Raw genomic sequence first — 17,825 nt, 5'->3', positions numbered from 1 at the left:
GCCTGGTAGTAACCCTTAAGTACTTCCCTGATTCCAAGCTAAATTGTTGCCAATTTGATAAACAGTCATATTTTGTGCGGGGCGTGGGGCACGGGCTGGGAGCTAGATGCTACACGGGGTGCACAAAGCTTCCAGCTCGCTCCAGCTGGGTGCCTCCCCGTTTTCATATTTATGGCCATCGCAGTCATTTGTGCGGTCGTCCAGCAGGAAATACCCAATTTGGAACATAAATATCTATCAGCAGCCAGTACCGAAATGCGTCACTTGAGACGCTCCCGATATCTGATGATTCCCGCTCCGGTCGCTGGTCGGGGGGCAATTTGTGTGCGTTTATAGCTCATTTGATTTTCAGTGGATACGATCGCAGGGGTGCCGTGTGGACTAGTTCCTGGATGTGGCATGGCATGGGCATGTCACACACTGGATCCTGAATACAGTCTGGATACAGCTGGGAAGCAGTCACTCCGTCAGCAGTGAGCATTAACTATTTCGTGTCCTTTCGTTTCGTTTCGTTTCTTTTCAGTTCTTGTTGGCATTATTTTCATAATAAGTTTTGGCCATTTGGGGAGCTCATCCTGCTTAGGCGACGCTTACTTCCTTGCCATTACCCTGTATGCCATTTAGCAGCTTAGTTGGGGTGGCTTTGCACCCTCAGATGTTGTCCCATAGTTGCCCTAGGACCCTCGCTCTATCCCTCGTTAGCGTGGGGCGTGCACACTCGTATTTCTTTTATGTGCAACCTCAAAACTTAAATCTGGCAACAGGGCTCGCGTAATATGTTTGCTCGTCTGTTCGTCTGTTTGTTTGTGTTTCTGGTCGGCCTGGTGGCCTGTCTGACGGTTTCCGGTGTCGCAGATTACTCTTCGAAATCGGATGCAGCACACCTCCACCTACCGCTGAGCCATCCAATTTGGAGCCTCCAGAGACTTACACGACCTTTGATATGAGTAATATATATGCGGCTTGTGGCAACAGAATCTTACGCCAGTCTTCACCTCGGGGCAGGGCCTATTTTAAGTAGTTTCCCCATTGTGGCCACACCCGGAATTAATCGTGCGTGAAATAAAAAGAAATTATGCAAAAAGCTCCTCACAATCTCCTCCTGCTTCAGTGGAAACACATTATGTAAAAATCGATTCGGATTTTATGATAAATTTACGCCCAATTTGTCGGGGGAGGCTGAGGCAGATGCCGAGGCGGAGGCGGAAGGCCGTTTCTTTCCGCTCTCCCATATCCCGCTTCGTTATTGCATTACAATTTTCGGAAAACTAATATGGAAATTAGCATTTTAAACGTATGAATACACGCACAATTAGGTTCATTTCATTAAACCTAAAAAAGAGACACATCCCCAAGTCTTAACCTTCACCCTCCCTCTGGAGGTCTTCGAAAGACAGCCTCCGGAGCATTCGCGCGCACTGTGTTAGGGCGAATTACACACAGATACTCGTACATGTGTGCTTGTGCTTGTGTATCTTTGTGTGCCTGTGTGCGTGGCTTATTAATTATTCATTAGTTGGTATTAAGTTGGCGATATGGAGATGGAGATGGAGCTGGGTCTGGGCCCAGGGTGGGTCAAACCGAAAGGAAAACAGGAGTCGGATCATCCACAAGCTTGAGCCGCCTCCGAGCCGCCTCCGAGCTGCTTCCACAACCAAATCCAAATGTTGGGGAAGGCGCGTGCAAATTTATGGCGAACCATTTAAGGCGCTGATGATGTGGAAGACGACGCTGGGGATGAATCGAGTCGGCACACCCGCTGGGTAGAAGCCGGAGCGGGGGATGGGGCTGCAAACTTCCACAAAGGAGGAAGCTGAGGAGACCCAAAAGGAATATGGTTTTTGTGTTTTCGGGCTTGTCACCGAGCTGTGGTGCATACATTCGGGCGCATAAATTTCCCCAAGCGGTGCGGTGCGTGTGTGGGTGCGGGATTTCGGAATTGATTTGATTTCAAAATGAGTTTGAATTGAATTTTTTCTGTCGTCGACAAAACGTTTGAAATTGAGTTTTACGGCCAAATTAGGCGAGAGGCTGAGGCTGTACCCGAGACCCCAATCCCCAATCCCCAATACCCGTTCCACTCCTAAACTGATTCCTTTCCCTTTCCCCATACGCATTCCCATTCCCCTTGGGCCACATGTAGCGTATATTTAAGCCCGTAAATCATTTCACACACTTGCTTTCTTTCCGGCCCCGCCTTCTGCTAGGGTCACAAAGGTGCGCATGGGTCCAACGGCGCAAAGGGTGAGCCCGGCGAGCCAGGAACTCCCGGACTGCCCGGCCTCCCGGGCCAGGCTGGCCAGCCGGGCGGACTCGAGGGCCTTTCCGCCAACGGAACCAAGGGCGAGAAGGGTGAAAAGGGCATGCGAGGACGTCGCGGCGGCACCGGATCCACTGGACCAATTGGACCGCCTGGCAAGCCAGGAGCCATGGGCGATATTGGACACTCGGTAAGCACTGTACTGGAGAGGAGCTACTCGTAACTTTTGCCTGCATATTCATGAGGCTGACCAACTTTCACATGCTTTCACCCATTTGGGCCCTGCTGTTGTTGCTCCTCCTTTTGTTGTTGATGCGGAGAGAGAGAGAGAGAGAGAAAGCGAAAGAGTTCAGATACAAACAGATAGACAGACAGCTTTTGGCCGCATTCGCGATGTAGACAATCAGGGCCGAGTAAGAGATTGGGATTGGGCCCAGACTGGGGAAGATGCAAAAACGAAAGCGGCACTCAACTTGGCGAAATAAACTCAAACGAAAAGTATTTTAAGTGCATTTTCATCACGGTTATTCAGGACGCGGCAGGCAGGCAGTCAGTGCACGATTCCAATTGCAGTTTACCCAGAAATTCCGCCATTATTCCGCAATAACAACACTAAGCAACAGCAACAGAAACAGTAACAGAAACATCAGTGGCTACAACAGCAGTGGCAACAAAAGCAGAGGCACTGGAACCGGCACTGGCACTGGCACTAGCAGCTCCAGCCATGGCAGTGGCAACAAAGAGTAACTTTCCTTTTTGGCCGTGTCTGAGTCAGTGAATCGAGAGGCAGGCGCGTGTGCCTGCCTCTCTGTGCCAACTGGCATCGCTTACCGCTTCAAATCAGAGTCAAGCAACGTATTTACATGGACTGCAGCGTCGGAGTGGCGGCCAAAGGGAAACTTTGGCTCAATTGCCGGAACGAGCAACGGGGAAACAAAAGCATTGCGACTAGAAAATTGTTGCACTCCAAACGGCAAAAGTTTGGCCATTTTGGCCATAGTTCAACTTGCCCTAGTGGGCCAGGCGTGGGCCAGGCGTGGGCTCTCACCGTTGCCTTCCGGATGCCTCCTTGGCTCAGCCTCGTTTGCAACAGACATTACGTTCGTGCGGCCGTTGCTGCCAATGATCTTATAATTTTACCCGAACTTTCCCACTTACGGCAAGTCGAGTGTGATTTTTGTTTGCTACGTGCTCGCACAGCATATTTGTGGCACTGTAATTTGCAGTAATTTCAATAATTGCACGTATCTAATGAACTCTGAGAAGCCTCTAAGAACTCTTAGGGCCGCGGCGGTGAGGCATCGAAGTTTGAGGTTCACTCTGGCAAAGCACAGAGTCAAAGATCTGACATCATTCAAGAATCTCAACATATAATCCCACGATTTAATCGATTCGCAGGGCCGACCCGGCATGACAGGACCAAAGGGTGAGATGGGACCAAAGGGTCCCAAAGGAGACACTGGCGGTCGCGAAGGGGTAAGTGTGCACAAGAATCCGTATTCTTTCGGGACAATGGTGATCGATCACCGAAACGACATGTCTCCTCCCAGCCCAAAGGTGACAAGGGTGACACTGGCCAGGACGGACGCGACGGCCTGCCAGGCCCTCCGGGACTACCCGCATCGGGCGGCGGGGACGGAGACAGCAGTGGAGTCCAGTACATACCAATGGCTGGACCGCCTGGTCCCCCGGGACCCCCCGGACTGCCGGGACTGTCGATAACCGGCCCCAAGGGCGAGCCGGGCATGGACTCGCGGAGCTTCTTTGGCGACGCCTCGTACTACGGCCGACCAGGTGAGTGGGCTCCGCCGTGCAGGCGTCGGGCCAGGTTGTAAATATGTCCAGTGCCAGAATAGTTAGGTGCCTGTAGTTGTGCCTTGAACAATCATACAATACCTGTACATAATTAGCATTCTCCTAGCCCGAGCCAAACCAAACCAAACCAAAGCAAACCACAAAAAACCAAAAACCAATCAATCGAATTCATTTGTATCGTACTCGTCATCAAGGTGCGCGCTCATCTTTAGACGAACTCAAAGCCCTGCGAGAGCTGCAAGATCTGCGCGATCGGCCCGACGGCACAGCCGGTAAACGAACCCACTAAATCTCAACTCCATCCACAGTAGCCCTAGTAGCATTAGCCCCTTGAATGCCCGTGTCATTTGAATGTGCCCGTAGCATGACTTTCCCTTTGGGCCACACCTCTCCCTCTCCCACTGCCACTTTATCACTTTCACGGAATGCCGCCCCAACACCCCACCCACTCGCGCACGTAGTGAATGGAGCGCGCTGCTTCCCATATTTGCACATCATCATTAACTCATTTTCCCCCGTTGATAGAGTACAACATGTAAACACTTTGCGTATTCGAGTATTTTAACACCGTCATGCCTTTTTTCGTTTCTCCGGGAAACGCACACGAGTCATGTGCCACCTACATTATGTTTTACTGACTCGTAGCCTGGAATTCAAATATATTTGCCATATTTTGACTATACTTTTTTTATCTTTTGTGCCCTGGTGATACCTATGTATGTGGAAATAGAAAACAAGAACTTACTCATGCTAAAACTCTTTAAATCGTAACATATCTGCGCTTTTTATTTCGCTATTTTTTTTTGGGGTCTATGGAAGTGAAAACAAAATAAATGTACAACATTTTGTAGCTCGGAAATTAAATGTTAGCATGTTAAATATATAACATATGTACAAAATCTATTGTAACCACGGGTGCCGTAACGTATGCCGTATTAAAATGTTAGCTTGAAACATTGGTTATATATTTATTTTCCATTGCAAATAAATTTCATAAATTTTAGAAAATTTAAATGTGTTCCAGACAGTTCCAGTCTTTAGGCTGGAAATATGTATCTTGTATCGCTTGTTATATTTTGTATTCTTTTTTAATCGACACATCGTAATGCAGTTAAGTTTCTTAAATTACTGTAGCTATGTAGAACACAGGGAATTCGAAAAAAATGTAGTTTTGATACCATTTGGGCGTCCATATAATGCACATTCCATCCTTGCAGAGGCTCCTCGCCAGCCGGGACACTCACATAAGCACGAAGAGGCCTTGGGTCCAGCAGTGGGCGAGGAACCATACTTTTCGGCCTCATCGTCGAACATAAACATGAAGATTGTGCCCGGCGCAGTCACCTTCCAGAATATCGATGAAATGACAAAGGTGGGACCGGCGGATAACCTCCCTTGGATAAATTTGGAATCTCGCATTTATTTTTAAACGCTTTAAATACTCGTGCACGTATCTTCTGCAGAAATCGGCACTCAACCCGCCTGGAACACTGGCCTACATCACCGAGGAGGAGGCGCTCCTTGTGCGCGTCAACAAGGGATGGCAATACATTGCGGTGAGTCCTCGGATCGGGGCTTGGGCTGGAGATTTGGTTGGGGATTGGGTCCAGGAAGGGAGCTGGATTTGATTTCTGGCTCCTAAGCAAACAGGCTAAAAGCGGGTGGCACTTTTAAAATGCCAAATATGACGAGCGCTGAGCACGCTGGCGGGCGGTTATTATTTTATAGAGCCACCTCCGAGCGGCTGAGTGATGTTCCATTATGGCCATGTGCCCCATGAACCGAACACAAGACAAAACCGAATAAAATGCATATAAAAATAGAAGAGGAGACCCAAGGCACCAGCAATGGTCCCCAATCCCCAATCCCTGGTTCCCGTTCTCCGTTCTCCGTTCTTATTTATTTATTTATTTTTCTTGGCTGCCATAAAATAAGGTTTGTTTGGCATTGCCCTTGTATCGACTCGAATCGACTCGAGTCGACTCGTTTTTTATTTGCACATTAAATGTTGCAGACGTACGGACTGATTGCCCCATGGAATCGCAACTGTCGCACATACGAGCATGTGGAATGTGCGTATCCGGGGATGTCTGGGTGCGTGTGGCCCGTTATTCAATTATATTGACTTGAGCTTGGCTTTTCACTTGTCCCAGTTAACGGATACAAGAACATCCTCAGACTCAGACTCAGCCTCAGCCTCAGAGTCAGACTCAAGGGGAGTTGCAAAGGACATATGGCATGTGGCATGTGGCAGGCAATTCGATGTTACACACAGGACAAGACACAGTCCCTCGGACGGCAGGCAGCTTTCAAACATTTATTGACGAAATATAAAACATGCATCCAGCGATCGGGGGGGGACCCGCCTCGGAGTCATAAACTGCCGCAGCAGATTAAAAATAATATTAAACGGAAATCGAAGGTTTTATTATCGTCCCTTGGACACTCGGGGCAGGCAGGCAGGATCCTACTTCCTACACCCTAAATTCGCCAGTGCCACAAGCCAATTAATCTTGCCTGTCGCCACAGCGCACTGTGGGTCCTGGCCAAGGTGAACAGCTACTTGCCACTAGCCACTAGCCACTTGCCACTGGCCGCTGGAAACTGGACACTGGACCCTGCTATGCTACATGGCAATTTGCCACGCTCAGCATTTGTGAAGGATTCTCAAATTACACGCAAAATTGCTCGATTTCCCAGAAGCTTGTTAAACATTAAAGTGGCCACAATTTCTGCTGCTTGCGTCTTTATTGAAATCTAAAAATGGAGAACGGAAAATGAAAGAGAAAACTAGTGCCAGCTTTTGTGCCTAAAATGTACAATATTCTCGGAATTGGGTAGCAAAAAAAAAAAAAAAAAAAAAGGAAAAAACTGCTCAAGATTCGATTTCCGCTTCCGTTGATGCAAGCACAAAAGCCAGCACAGCGGGGGCAGGGCACAGAGCTGGTCCTGGCTCCTGGCGCCTGGCTCCTGGCGCCTGGCTCCTGGCTCCCGGTTCCTGGCAAACTGTGCCTGGCATGTGCATAAGACGGCCCCCGAATGAAACTGAAATCTCTTGCCTTTGACGGCAGCATTTAAATACTTTTTGACAACAAAAACCCCAACGCAGGACCATGAACTGTCAGGGTGCAGGGTACTCACTTACTCATACTCTTACTCTTACTCGTACTTGTGCTCGTAATACGGCAAAATCGAGCCGGAGCAAAGCCCCTTTGTTGCCCTACTAACTGGCATTTGCATTTCGGATTCGTCTGGGCCCTACACAGCTGTAGCTGTCTGCCCGAGATACTTGTACTCGTAGTCGTACTTTCTTGTAGCCGAGGCGGCGCCAGTCTAATTAGATTTCAGTACACGAGTCGACTACTTAAAGTTCAAAATAGTAATTAAAACTTTTGTCAGACGACGACGACGACGCGTCGTCGGCGGCGGCTGCGACAACGCCAAAGCCAGACTTGGGGACAGACCCGAGCCGCGCATTATGGCACGACACTCGGGAGGGATGGCAGTCGAAAATTTGACCCTAATTCCGTACAAAAAAGCGAGCGCAGGACTGGAGCTGTTTGCTACATATTTCCCTACACGTAATGCAAATATTTGAGCAAAAGTTTCAATACAAGAGCACTGATTTCATCTCATAATGGGGCGAGTCCTGGGCTCTTTGCTCCTTGTCCTTGCTGAAATATTAACTACTTTGAAAGGGTTGTCGTTCGCATTGTCGTTGTCGTTGTCTCCGCCGATGACGATACCCATGCTGATGCTGATGCTGATGCCGGTGCTTGTGCGGAAGGATATTTGTGCAGAGCTCTTGTTTTATTAATTACAAATTCATCAAACGCTTGTTTGTCTGCCAGCCTCTTAATTACGTTTTCACATTTAATTCCCGTTTGTCTCCTCCATCTTATTTGACGCAGCTGGGAACCCTGGTGCCGATCGCCACGCCCGCCCCGCCCACCACGGTGGCGCCATCAATGCGCTTCGACCTGCAATCGAAGAACCTGCTGAACAGTCCACCACCCCCCCTCAACACGCCCACGGTGAGTGCCCCATTGTTGCTTACGATACAAACAAAATACATATGCACATATGCGCGTATGTACATATGTACATATATTTTACATTCTGTCACATCGGATAATGGCATTGATGCAGAGAACAATTGAGTAGTGCTTGAAATGGGATTGTGAAATCAGAGTCCCATCTGTGATTCCCTTTGAATTATGTATATTATTCGAGGGGAGAGCGATAGCGAGAGCGAGAGAGAGTTAATTGTACTCGACTTTTCCTCGTTGAAATATGAATAATTCATGAATCGCGCTGCTCAACCCTTCACGCGCATCAAGGGTCAAGGGCAAACACTTGTATCGATTTGTCTGCATGAATGTCGTTACTCCGCTGAGGTGTCTCTAACAAAAACTTGGACTCAGCTGAGAAACTCCAAGCTATCCATCCTCTAAACTATCCATACTTATCTATAAGGAAGGCAAAAGTGTTGTTCCTAATTCCATATCAAATGCGAAGCAGTGTTGTTAATAAACCCTACTAAACCTATCTATAATTAATTATCGTTAAATGCAGTTTACCACCGCGCCCGAATACGAAACGGTAATTAAATCCATAATATGGCATACCATATGGCATACAGTATCGTAGCGTAGCGTAGAGTGAAAGTAACCAACCAAAAACCAATTCGAAAACTCGAAATATTGTAAAATTAACGCATCTCCTGCACAATCACATACACAGACACAGACACACACACACTCTCTCGTTGAATAAATAATTTGATTTTGTTTGCTGGTCAATGAAAATATTTCTAATTAGCGAAATTGCATTTTGAGTTCTGTTGCACACGGAACAATTGGTGTAGTTTGATTTTCTGTCTGCTTTTGTCTCTCACTCTTACTCTCTCTTTCTCTCTCTGTGTGTGTTTTTTCCGCCCACCACGCCCATTGGCGGTTTTGTGTTCTCATTCGACCAATCCAGTGGAGACTGAGACCGTCTTTTATCCATATTGAAACTCGTTTTATATGTACTAGTACTATATGTATATGTATGTTGGATGATTTGCTTTTTAACTAGACGCTTCTTGATTGAATTTTTTGTCATTTGTTTTGGGTAATCGTAATCCTTGAAGCTTTGTTCTCAGCGCATCTCTTATGAAAGCACAGATCACGGTTGTTGAGAGCTCCAACTCCTCTCCTCCTGTGTTTGGTGTTAGAATGCGAAACTTTCATTATGAATATCTATCTCTATCTCTACTAAATTGAACATATTTTTGCCCCACACTCCTCGGCTGCGTCTTCCAAACAAAATTAACGGGGATTACCAACGAAATGCCTTAAAATATGTAATTAAAATCACATTTCTAGTGGTATCCGCGAATGGTGAGTCCTGAATTTCAATTACCTAAGAATCGACCCTTGTGCTCCTCTCCGTCCTGAGTGTTTTTCCCCTGAGTTTCGCTTTAATTATTTTCTCTATCCCGTATTCCGTATCCCGTATTCCCCCCGGCCGCATGCAGGCAATTATTTGAAATATTTTACTATCCATTACATCCACTTATCATTTTTTCAAGTCCCCCCCCCCCCCCACCGAGTTTTGTTGGCCAAAGACCTTTGTTGTTCAAACTCAAACAATTTCTGGCTATTAAATTCTGTATTAATTAGATCTTAAAATGCTTGACATAAATTCCGCATTAATTTCCTGACATATTTTCCTGGATCTACATCTGCCCCGCCACCGTCTTCGCTGGAACAGCTCCGCGTGGCCGCATTGAACGAGCCCTCCGTCGGCGACCTGCAGGGAATCCGCGGCGCGGACTTTGCCTGCTACCGGCAGGGGAGACGAGCCGGTCTGCTGGGCACCTTCAAGGCGTTCCTCTCCTCCAGGTGAGTAGCGCGTCGAGTGTGTCTTATCTTCTTCTAGATTTTGTACGCGTATTAGCCGTGTTTTCATGCTTAGTTTTTGGCTCTGGCATTAAGCCTCCTCGCAATCCGAGCGTACAGCCATAACAGCCGTGTTCGGCATCGCTCATACGCCACGTGGCTCAGCCGACACTCGGGAAACTCATTAGTTGACGCATAATCTTGATATCTGGGCGAGAGCCAAGGGGAACAGGGCTCAAAATATGAACAAAAGCTTCTGAAAACAATTTCGTGCAATTTATTTACACAGCGCCAGCTGAATGGGAAGTACGAGTACTTCGGCAAGCAGGCTGGCAGGGTGGCAGGGAGGCAGGGAGGCGCTAAATATATGAAGGAAAAACATGAATAAATAAGCGAATATAGGGGGTGCGGGAAACGCACGCAGTGAGGCGCCGGCACCTGCCCCTTAGACTTCTTTTGATGGCCGTTTGTTTGCTCGCATTTAATTGCCGCTCGTATGATGGCCATAACCTGCTCCTTGCATTACTAGCTAGCACATAAATGAAACGCTGATTTTCGCCCACAGGGTACAGAACCTGGACTCCATTGTCCGTCCGGCTGACCGGGACCTGCCCGTGGTGAACACGCGCGGCGATGTGCTCTTCAACTCGTGGAAGGGCATCTTCAACGGACAGGGCGGCTTCTTCTCCCAGGCGCCGCGCATCTACAGCTTCAGCGGCAAGAATGTGATGACGGATCCGCTATGGTAAGACGGCTCGTAATCTCCCAAAGAAGCTGCTCACGTTCTCTTCAACTGCAGGCCCTTGAAGATGGTTTGGCATGGATCGCTGCCCAATGGAGAGCGCTCCATGGACACATACTGCGATGCCTGGCACTCGAGTGCCCACGACAAGAGCGGGTACGCCAGCGATCTGGCAGGCCATAAGCTGCTCGAACAGAAGCGCCAGCCCTGCGATGGCAAGCTGATTGTGCTCTGCGTGGAGGCCCTCTCTCAGGATCGGAAGCGGAAGAAGCGGGACGCCAGCGACAGGTAGTTACACGTGTACGGTTTGGCATTATTGATTTGGCATTAACGTTTTATGGCCCGCCCAAACTTTGCTCATTATCCCCCCCCGCCCCCCGCGACAGTCACAGCTATGGCCACAGTCACAGTCGTGGTCCCAGTCGCAGCCAGAATCTGGAGTTCCGCACAGCAGAGGAGTATGCAGCGCATTTGGACGATTTACTGCTGTAAGCGCGGGGTCGCAGCAAGAACAATACCAAACCATTCTCATACATAAAACAGGAACCAGAACGAGAACCACAACAGAAACAAGAACAAGAACCAGAACCAGAACAAGGCAAATCACGGACACAGACACACCACACCCACATTAAATGTAAACGTAAATCATGGCCATGCATATAATCAGCGAATTCCAAACAGAAACCAAAAAGAGAATACTCAGACGACAGATGGAGGATGCATATAAACACATACTCGTACAATATATTACCGTACACATAAATACTACTCGTAGGTAATGCCTAATATATATTTCGAAATACGATACATACCACATATATATATCGGAGATATGTATATATACATATATATATATGTATATCATATGTACTTTATGTTCAGTACAAGGCAAGAGAAAATTTTTTTTTGAAGCAGGAAATCGTATTCGTAGTTTGTAATTTGTACTTTGTAACCTAATGTTAGCCGTAACTTAATAATGCAATTTTTTGTAATTACGTAAGTTCGATCACAGAGCAAGGGCAAGGGCCAGGACAAGGCAACGGCATCACTGGCATCACTACCAAGACGGAAGAGCCCAGAGGCCTCCAGGGTCTGGGCATACGCATTACTGGCCAAATTAGTCTCCTACTTAGCTCGTACGGGAGTGCACCCGGGGAACATTCCCCATCCTACAACCCATATCCCACATGACTCTGTATATGCGTGTATAAATGTGTTTTTTTTTTTCGCCACAAGACTTCTAAGTGTGTGTAATTATAAGGAACCGAAGAAACGAACGATACGAAAGCGTTTTTAAACTATCGCATGCATCTCACTCCCCACTCTATCCTGTCTATAAGAACTTACATACTCGTAGGATATACTTGCAACTACAGCGTATGTTTTATGAACGTTTTCTATACAGAGTCCTTCTTAGGTCAGAGGGAGATTTTCTACAGTGTAGCGCGCAACTCAAACGAATACTCGAAATCCAAGTTCGGATCCAGTTTTTATATGCATCCGATGATAAAAAAAGTTAATTAAACTAAATATAGCCATAACCCAGCACACACACACACACACACACACTCACAGAAGAGCATGCATGCATACATACATACATACATATATCCGCAATCGTGTCATGTATGGAATATTCGTAAATTATTGAAATTCGAATACGGATACTTAACTAAATTCTAATTATAGTTAGTTACATAATTTCTTTGCATTTTACCAATGCATTTCCAACTAAAACATTGTATTGTAATTAAATGTAATTGTAACGACAGTTAAGGTATTAATTTAAAAAAGAAACAAGAAACCACAAACAACCAACAACAAAAGCAGAACACAAACGGACGGATAGATGGCATGGAGTCAGCCAGAAGACGGCATTATAGTAACATACTATACTTATATATATTTAGTGAAATCAAAACTGAAGCGGAGAACGAGAACGAGAACAGAACCCTCTAGTCGTAAGCCTAAACTATGATAAAATATGATGAAATGAAAAGAGCGTAACAGAAATAAATTATAATATAACTTAAATAAATAATACGAAATAATAAAAACTAAACTATCGAATGCACTGAAAATGGTTTTATTAGAGAGAAACGTAGAAGGTATGCTGAGAGGAGTATTTTTTGCTTGCTTATAAGAAGAGTGGACAATCCCTAACAAGAACTGTCCGAGCTGATGTACTGATTGATCAATTAAAGTTTGACATTGGGCTCTCTGAAAAGTATTCGTAAATATATATTCCTATGCAATCAAGTGTAATTGGTCTCGAGTATATGGCCGTGAAATATTAATATCCATAAACACGCATTGATATACATACATATATAAGGATAACAGGAAGCTGAACACTTCTGGCATATCGACAAATCCCCTTGGAGCCAGACTCAACTGCCTTCTATAGCCATTGAAAAATATTTGATGTGGCCCATACATTTTTCACTAAATAAAAAATATTACGAATTCATCTACGTGGGCGAGAATGCCAAGAAATTACTTTGATCAATATTTTTCATTTAGCTTGGAATCAATTTTCATTTCCACACAGAAATGCCACAGACCGGCAGCAAAGCTTTTTATATGGAGGGCAGAAAAACAAAGAAAATGCTGCCGCTGCGGCTGCCCAAACAATTCCCCCAAAAAATGAACGAAAGTCTATGCCACGTGTACCTGTATTTGTATCTCGTCCTGTATCTGTATCTGTATCTGCATCCGTAGTCACATCGATGTTTGTCTGAGCCGCACGTTTGATAACCAATTTAAATAATTTTTCACTTGAATTAAAGCAAATGATTTCAAACAAAAAGAGCCACGCGCCCCTTGATGCTCTGCGGAGCCATTGATGCTTTATGAATTTCAATGGCAAGGCAGCACAGCACATAGTTTCGTTGAGGGAGGGGGGAGGTTTTCTGGGTCCGGATTTGGTCGTTGCCACAGCGGTAAAACAGATACAGATACCAATAAAGATACAAATACAAATACACCTACAGATACAGATACAGATACAGATACAGATACAGATACTTATGCACGAGGCCAGGGCCAGAGCAACGCTGAGCCGGAGATGCGACTGTCAGCCAGGCCTGTCAGAAGCCAGCAAATAAGCAAACAATCCAGGAAGCTGGAGAGTGCCAACAGTTGCGATTGGTCTTGGGATTGGCACTGGGATTGGGACTGGGACTGGCAGAAGCCACAGTATTAGCCGCCGCAGGAGCGGATGGGGTTGGGGTTGGGGATGGGGATGGGTCGTCCGCACTTAGGCGCAAGGCAATCAAACCAGATGAGCGGGATGAAATTTTAATTTAATGAATGAATACGAAAATGTTGTATTAGTTGATTAGCTGTGCGGCCAGAGAGGCCAGAGAGTCGTAGAAGCAGAGTCCGTGGTAAGCCATCATCCATAGCCGGAATTCAGGCAGAGGCCCAAACTGGAGTTTTCAATTATAAGCCGTGCTGGAGGAAGTCTCCGGGTGGTCTCAGGGCATACAAACTTTTAAATTCCGTGTGCGGCTGACAATGTCATTCATCATAACACATTTAGCCGTGAGCTTATTAGATTCCACTTTTGTGCCCAAGCGCATTTACAAGTTTTCCGAGCTTGTTTTTCAGCTCCACCCGGCTCCACCCAACTCCGGCGTTTTCCTTCCAATTCACTGTGCTTTTTTCATTGAAAGCGGAGCACAAAACAACCGACCAACAACTTTCTCTCAGCAAGCCACACAACTTACGCATCCAGCATCCGTAACAAGTTCTCCATATACACACACACACATGACACATGCAGGGGCAGGCACACACACGTACACGTACATACATATGTCACGGATAAAAACAATTTATCATTTAGCTTATCAAGACGCGCGGCCTAACGTCCATTATTCTGCGGACGCAACGCAGAGAATTGTTTTTTGATGATAGCCCCAAGCCCCGGAGCCCCTGTAGCCACCGAGCAGAGCAAACAAAAATAGCAAATGTCTGAGAAATGATTATTGTTCTGCTCGTATGTGATTTACAATCTATCACAGCTATAAGATTGGGGTTTCGAATTACCCGAAATTATGAATGGCTTCCAATCAAAATAGAATACTCGAAGGAGTTCAATGTGCTTCATACGCGTATTCCAATGATGAGTGGGAAGATGAGAGAGCCTATTTTTTTGGTGTATTGTACAAGGAACGTTCACCTTTGAGAGTAACTACATATAGAACAATTTGAACTCCACAAAAAGATATACATAATCCCAAAAAAATCGTTAAAGGGCTTCCAAAGTGATATCATTTCTTCTCTGCGTTTTGGTGCGAGGATATAGAGTATAATAATGTGGAAAATCCGTATATTTATCTGCATTGCGTAACTCACTTTTAAATGCTATCAACAGCCAAACTGCAAGTAAGCCTCACAATTACAGCGGACAAATAACAGGTGCACATACGAGTACGAGTACGAGTACGAGTAGGAGTATGGGGAAAAAGTGAGACTGTAGGGCCGCCGCCTAACGTGTAACTAAAAACCAACAATTATGCATGCCAAAACCGCAGAAACCAATGCAACGCCCACAGCCCCAGCGACGTCAACACGGCAGCGACAGCGGATCGGAATTTGCATAACTTTGTATGAGATTCTCCAGCGCTGAGCGGCAACGTCGAGCCACAATATCGTTCATACATGCATGTCGCTCACACACACTAATGCAGCCCCATCCTATACACACGCGCAGACAATGTCAGTGAGCCGTCAACATTTCAACTTGTCATGCGAGCAGGCAGTGGTACAGGCAGTGGCAGTGGCACATGCAGTGGCACAGGCAGTGGCAGTGGCGCACATACACGGGATGGTCACAGAGTCGTGGGAGTGGGGCTCCCCTTGCTGAAAGTCGAAGACGTTGCCCCAGGCTGCTACATGGCCTACCTTCAATTTGTCGGTGTGCTCCGTGTGCTCTGTGCTCTGTGCTCTGTGCCCTGTGCTCCGCCATCCGATAACCACGGAGGAGGAGCTTGAGCCGCAGCCGGGGTCGGGGTCGGGGTCGGGCACCATGCCACGGGTTTTGTTGCATACTTTGCTGCGTTGCTGGCAACGAACGTATTATTTCAGTTACGTTTTGCGGAAATGCAACTGAAAACTTGCAATTTGTTTGACGTTTTGGTATTTTTTCGTATGAATTTATAATGCCCTCGACTTCAACACCTGTCATTTACTGTTTGTTTGTTTGTTTGTTTTCTTTGGGTTTTGCTTGTTGGCTTATGCTGATTTATAATGCAGACCCCACGGGATCCGATTTGGCCCTGCCATGTGGTTTATTGATATATCAGCGGCATCGTGATTAGGCAAAAGTCAGGAAATGCTCGCTTAGATATAGGAACTCTCACACATGCGTATATTTATGTTATGCCGCCGCAGTAACACACAAAGTGTAGCAACTTTTAATTGAAAAACTTGAGCACTTACAACTTGCGAGGCAGCGATTCGGCGACTCTGCGACTCCGCGACTCGGCGACTCAGCGACTCTACCTCTCTTCATCATCATCATCTATTAGGTGTTGCAAGCGCAGGTGTGGGCGGGGCGGGGCGAGGCGCCACACCGCTCTGCGCCAAGCGGCAAGTGGCAATACCAGCATTGTCACCGGCATTACTCAAGTTGTTAGCCATGTTTACAAACACAGACAATAAGCAAATACGCCAAGCGACACTGCTGACTGTTGTTCGCGGGCAGGTGCAGGTTTAGGTCTAGTAGACTTAAAGACGGTATCGTCCTGTTTGCATAGAAAGTTTTCTGTTCTGTTCTGTTCTACGTTTATTTTTCCGCCCGCCAGCGGATAGTTATACGGCTCTAAGTAAAGTCTGACAGCGGAACGTGCGGATAAGTTTTCCATTTTGTTGCCGAGCAAATATTTGCCGCCCACCAATGCAACGCCAATGGCAATGGCAATGGCCCTGACAGCACAACTAGTTCAAATCATAGCCAATTCCGCGCTAATTAAACTATCTGGGATCATCGCCGGGCGCAAATAAAACTATCGAAACAAATGGTTTAAAATGCTTAACTTTTAATTAGAAGCCGAGGCGGTTCGGGTTCGGCAGCGAAATGCATAATTCAAATTATGATTTGGCTTTTCGCAACTAATCTGTTTTGGCCGAATCGTAATTGGCAGACGGAAATTTCATATGCAAATTGTATTAGGTGTCAGGGGAGTGCACAGAGCAGAGAGCAGCCCAGTGGCCTGCAGTTCTGGGCCAACCATCCGACCACAGCGATTATCGAGTGCCGCAGCAGCACCAGCGGCAGCAGTCCCTTGCATAAGCGAGCGTCAGCTAACGCCCCCGAAAGCCACATGGGCTGAGCCCCAGTTACCAGTTCCAGTATATCATACAAGCCATAAGCCTATTAATAGCCCCTGTCTGCGATCAGACAAGCAATTAAAATTGACTGCACTTTTGAGCGGATGCCGGGCTCGGTCCTCGTCCCGGTTCCAAGCCCCTCCGGCCACCGCTCTCCGCTCTCCGCTTTCTCCGGAGCCCTTTTCACGGAACATTGTTCAATTGGGCGTAAATGTGTTGTCGTCATCGCCACGTGCACGTGCTCCTGTTACAGTTGCTGCCACGGCCAACCGGCAATTATTTAGGACCTTGCTGGCGCGTCTGAAAAACATAAATTTTTCCGGGAAAATTCCTTGTAATTTGGGACAATGTGTGGCCGACGGCTGGGCAGGTGACAATTGGATGGAACAAGACAGGAATTTGATTTGTTTGCCATGAAATATGAGGGCATCTGGTGCATGCACAACAAAGATTGGCCGGATGTGAGCCCAGTTGGTTGGCCAAGTAGGTTGGATGTGCATGTGCATGTGCACGCAACCCAGTGGACCTCTTTTAAATTATTTCGTTAATTCCTTTACTGCGTGAAAATATTTATAATATTAAATTAAATATTCGATTACTAAATACACACATAGCGAAACTTGATAGAGTTAACTTTGATTTATATATAATTGTTTTAAAAAGCCCATATTTAAGCTAAATATAAAACAATCTTAAATAAATATTATATTATATTAAATTTCTATGAAATACGTTTATCGTATTTAAATACAGATTTTATAAACATGAAATATATTTAATC

At 46.3% G+C, this 17,825-nt stretch overlaps 1 protein-coding gene across 17 annotated transcripts in view; it reads left to right on the top strand.

The window, feature by feature from the left end:
- The window catches only part of Mp (collagen XV/XVIII-type protein multiplexin), a 56,356-nt gene extending 44,382 nt beyond the window's left edge, over window positions 1-11,974 (top strand). For 4 of the 17 annotated variants that reach the window (XM_033382672.1, XM_015187275.2, XM_015187269.2 and 1 more), the window contains 13 exons: window positions 2,208-2,450; window positions 3,659-3,736; window positions 3,811-4,054; window positions 4,270-4,347; window positions 5,293-5,447; window positions 5,539-5,631; window positions 7,987-8,109; window positions 8,651-8,677; window positions 9,445-9,459; window positions 9,833-9,963; window positions 10,526-10,705; window positions 10,760-10,990; window positions 11,089-11,974. In XM_033382672.1, coding sequence (XP_033238563.1) covers window positions 2,208-2,450; window positions 3,659-3,736; window positions 3,811-4,054; window positions 4,270-4,347; window positions 5,293-5,447; window positions 5,539-5,631; window positions 7,987-8,109; window positions 8,651-8,677; window positions 9,445-9,459; window positions 9,833-9,963; window positions 10,526-10,705; window positions 10,760-10,990; window positions 11,089-11,194 — 1,704 coding nt within the window. In that variant the 3' untranslated portion in view covers window positions 11,195-11,974. The remainder of the gene's footprint in view (window positions 1-2,207; window positions 2,451-3,658; window positions 3,737-3,810; window positions 4,055-4,269; window positions 4,348-5,292; window positions 5,448-5,538; window positions 5,632-7,986; window positions 8,110-8,650; window positions 8,678-9,444; window positions 9,460-9,832; window positions 9,964-10,525; window positions 10,706-10,759; window positions 10,991-11,088) is intronic. The other 13 variants (XM_015187278.2, XM_015187267.2, XM_002134792.4 and 10 more) reach the window with 6 other exon arrangements.
- The last annotated feature ends 5,851 nt before the right edge of the window (window positions 11,975-17,825 follow it).

This window comes from Drosophila pseudoobscura, chromosome X (assembly GCF_009870125.1).
Source record: "Drosophila pseudoobscura strain MV-25-SWS-2005 chromosome X, UCI_Dpse_MV25, whole genome shotgun sequence".
Lineage (NCBI taxonomy): Eukaryota > Metazoa > Arthropoda > Insecta > Diptera > Drosophilidae > Drosophila > Drosophila pseudoobscura.
The sequence above is the reverse complement of the archived record's forward strand: the minus strand, read 5'-3'. Positions and strand labels throughout refer to the sequence as shown.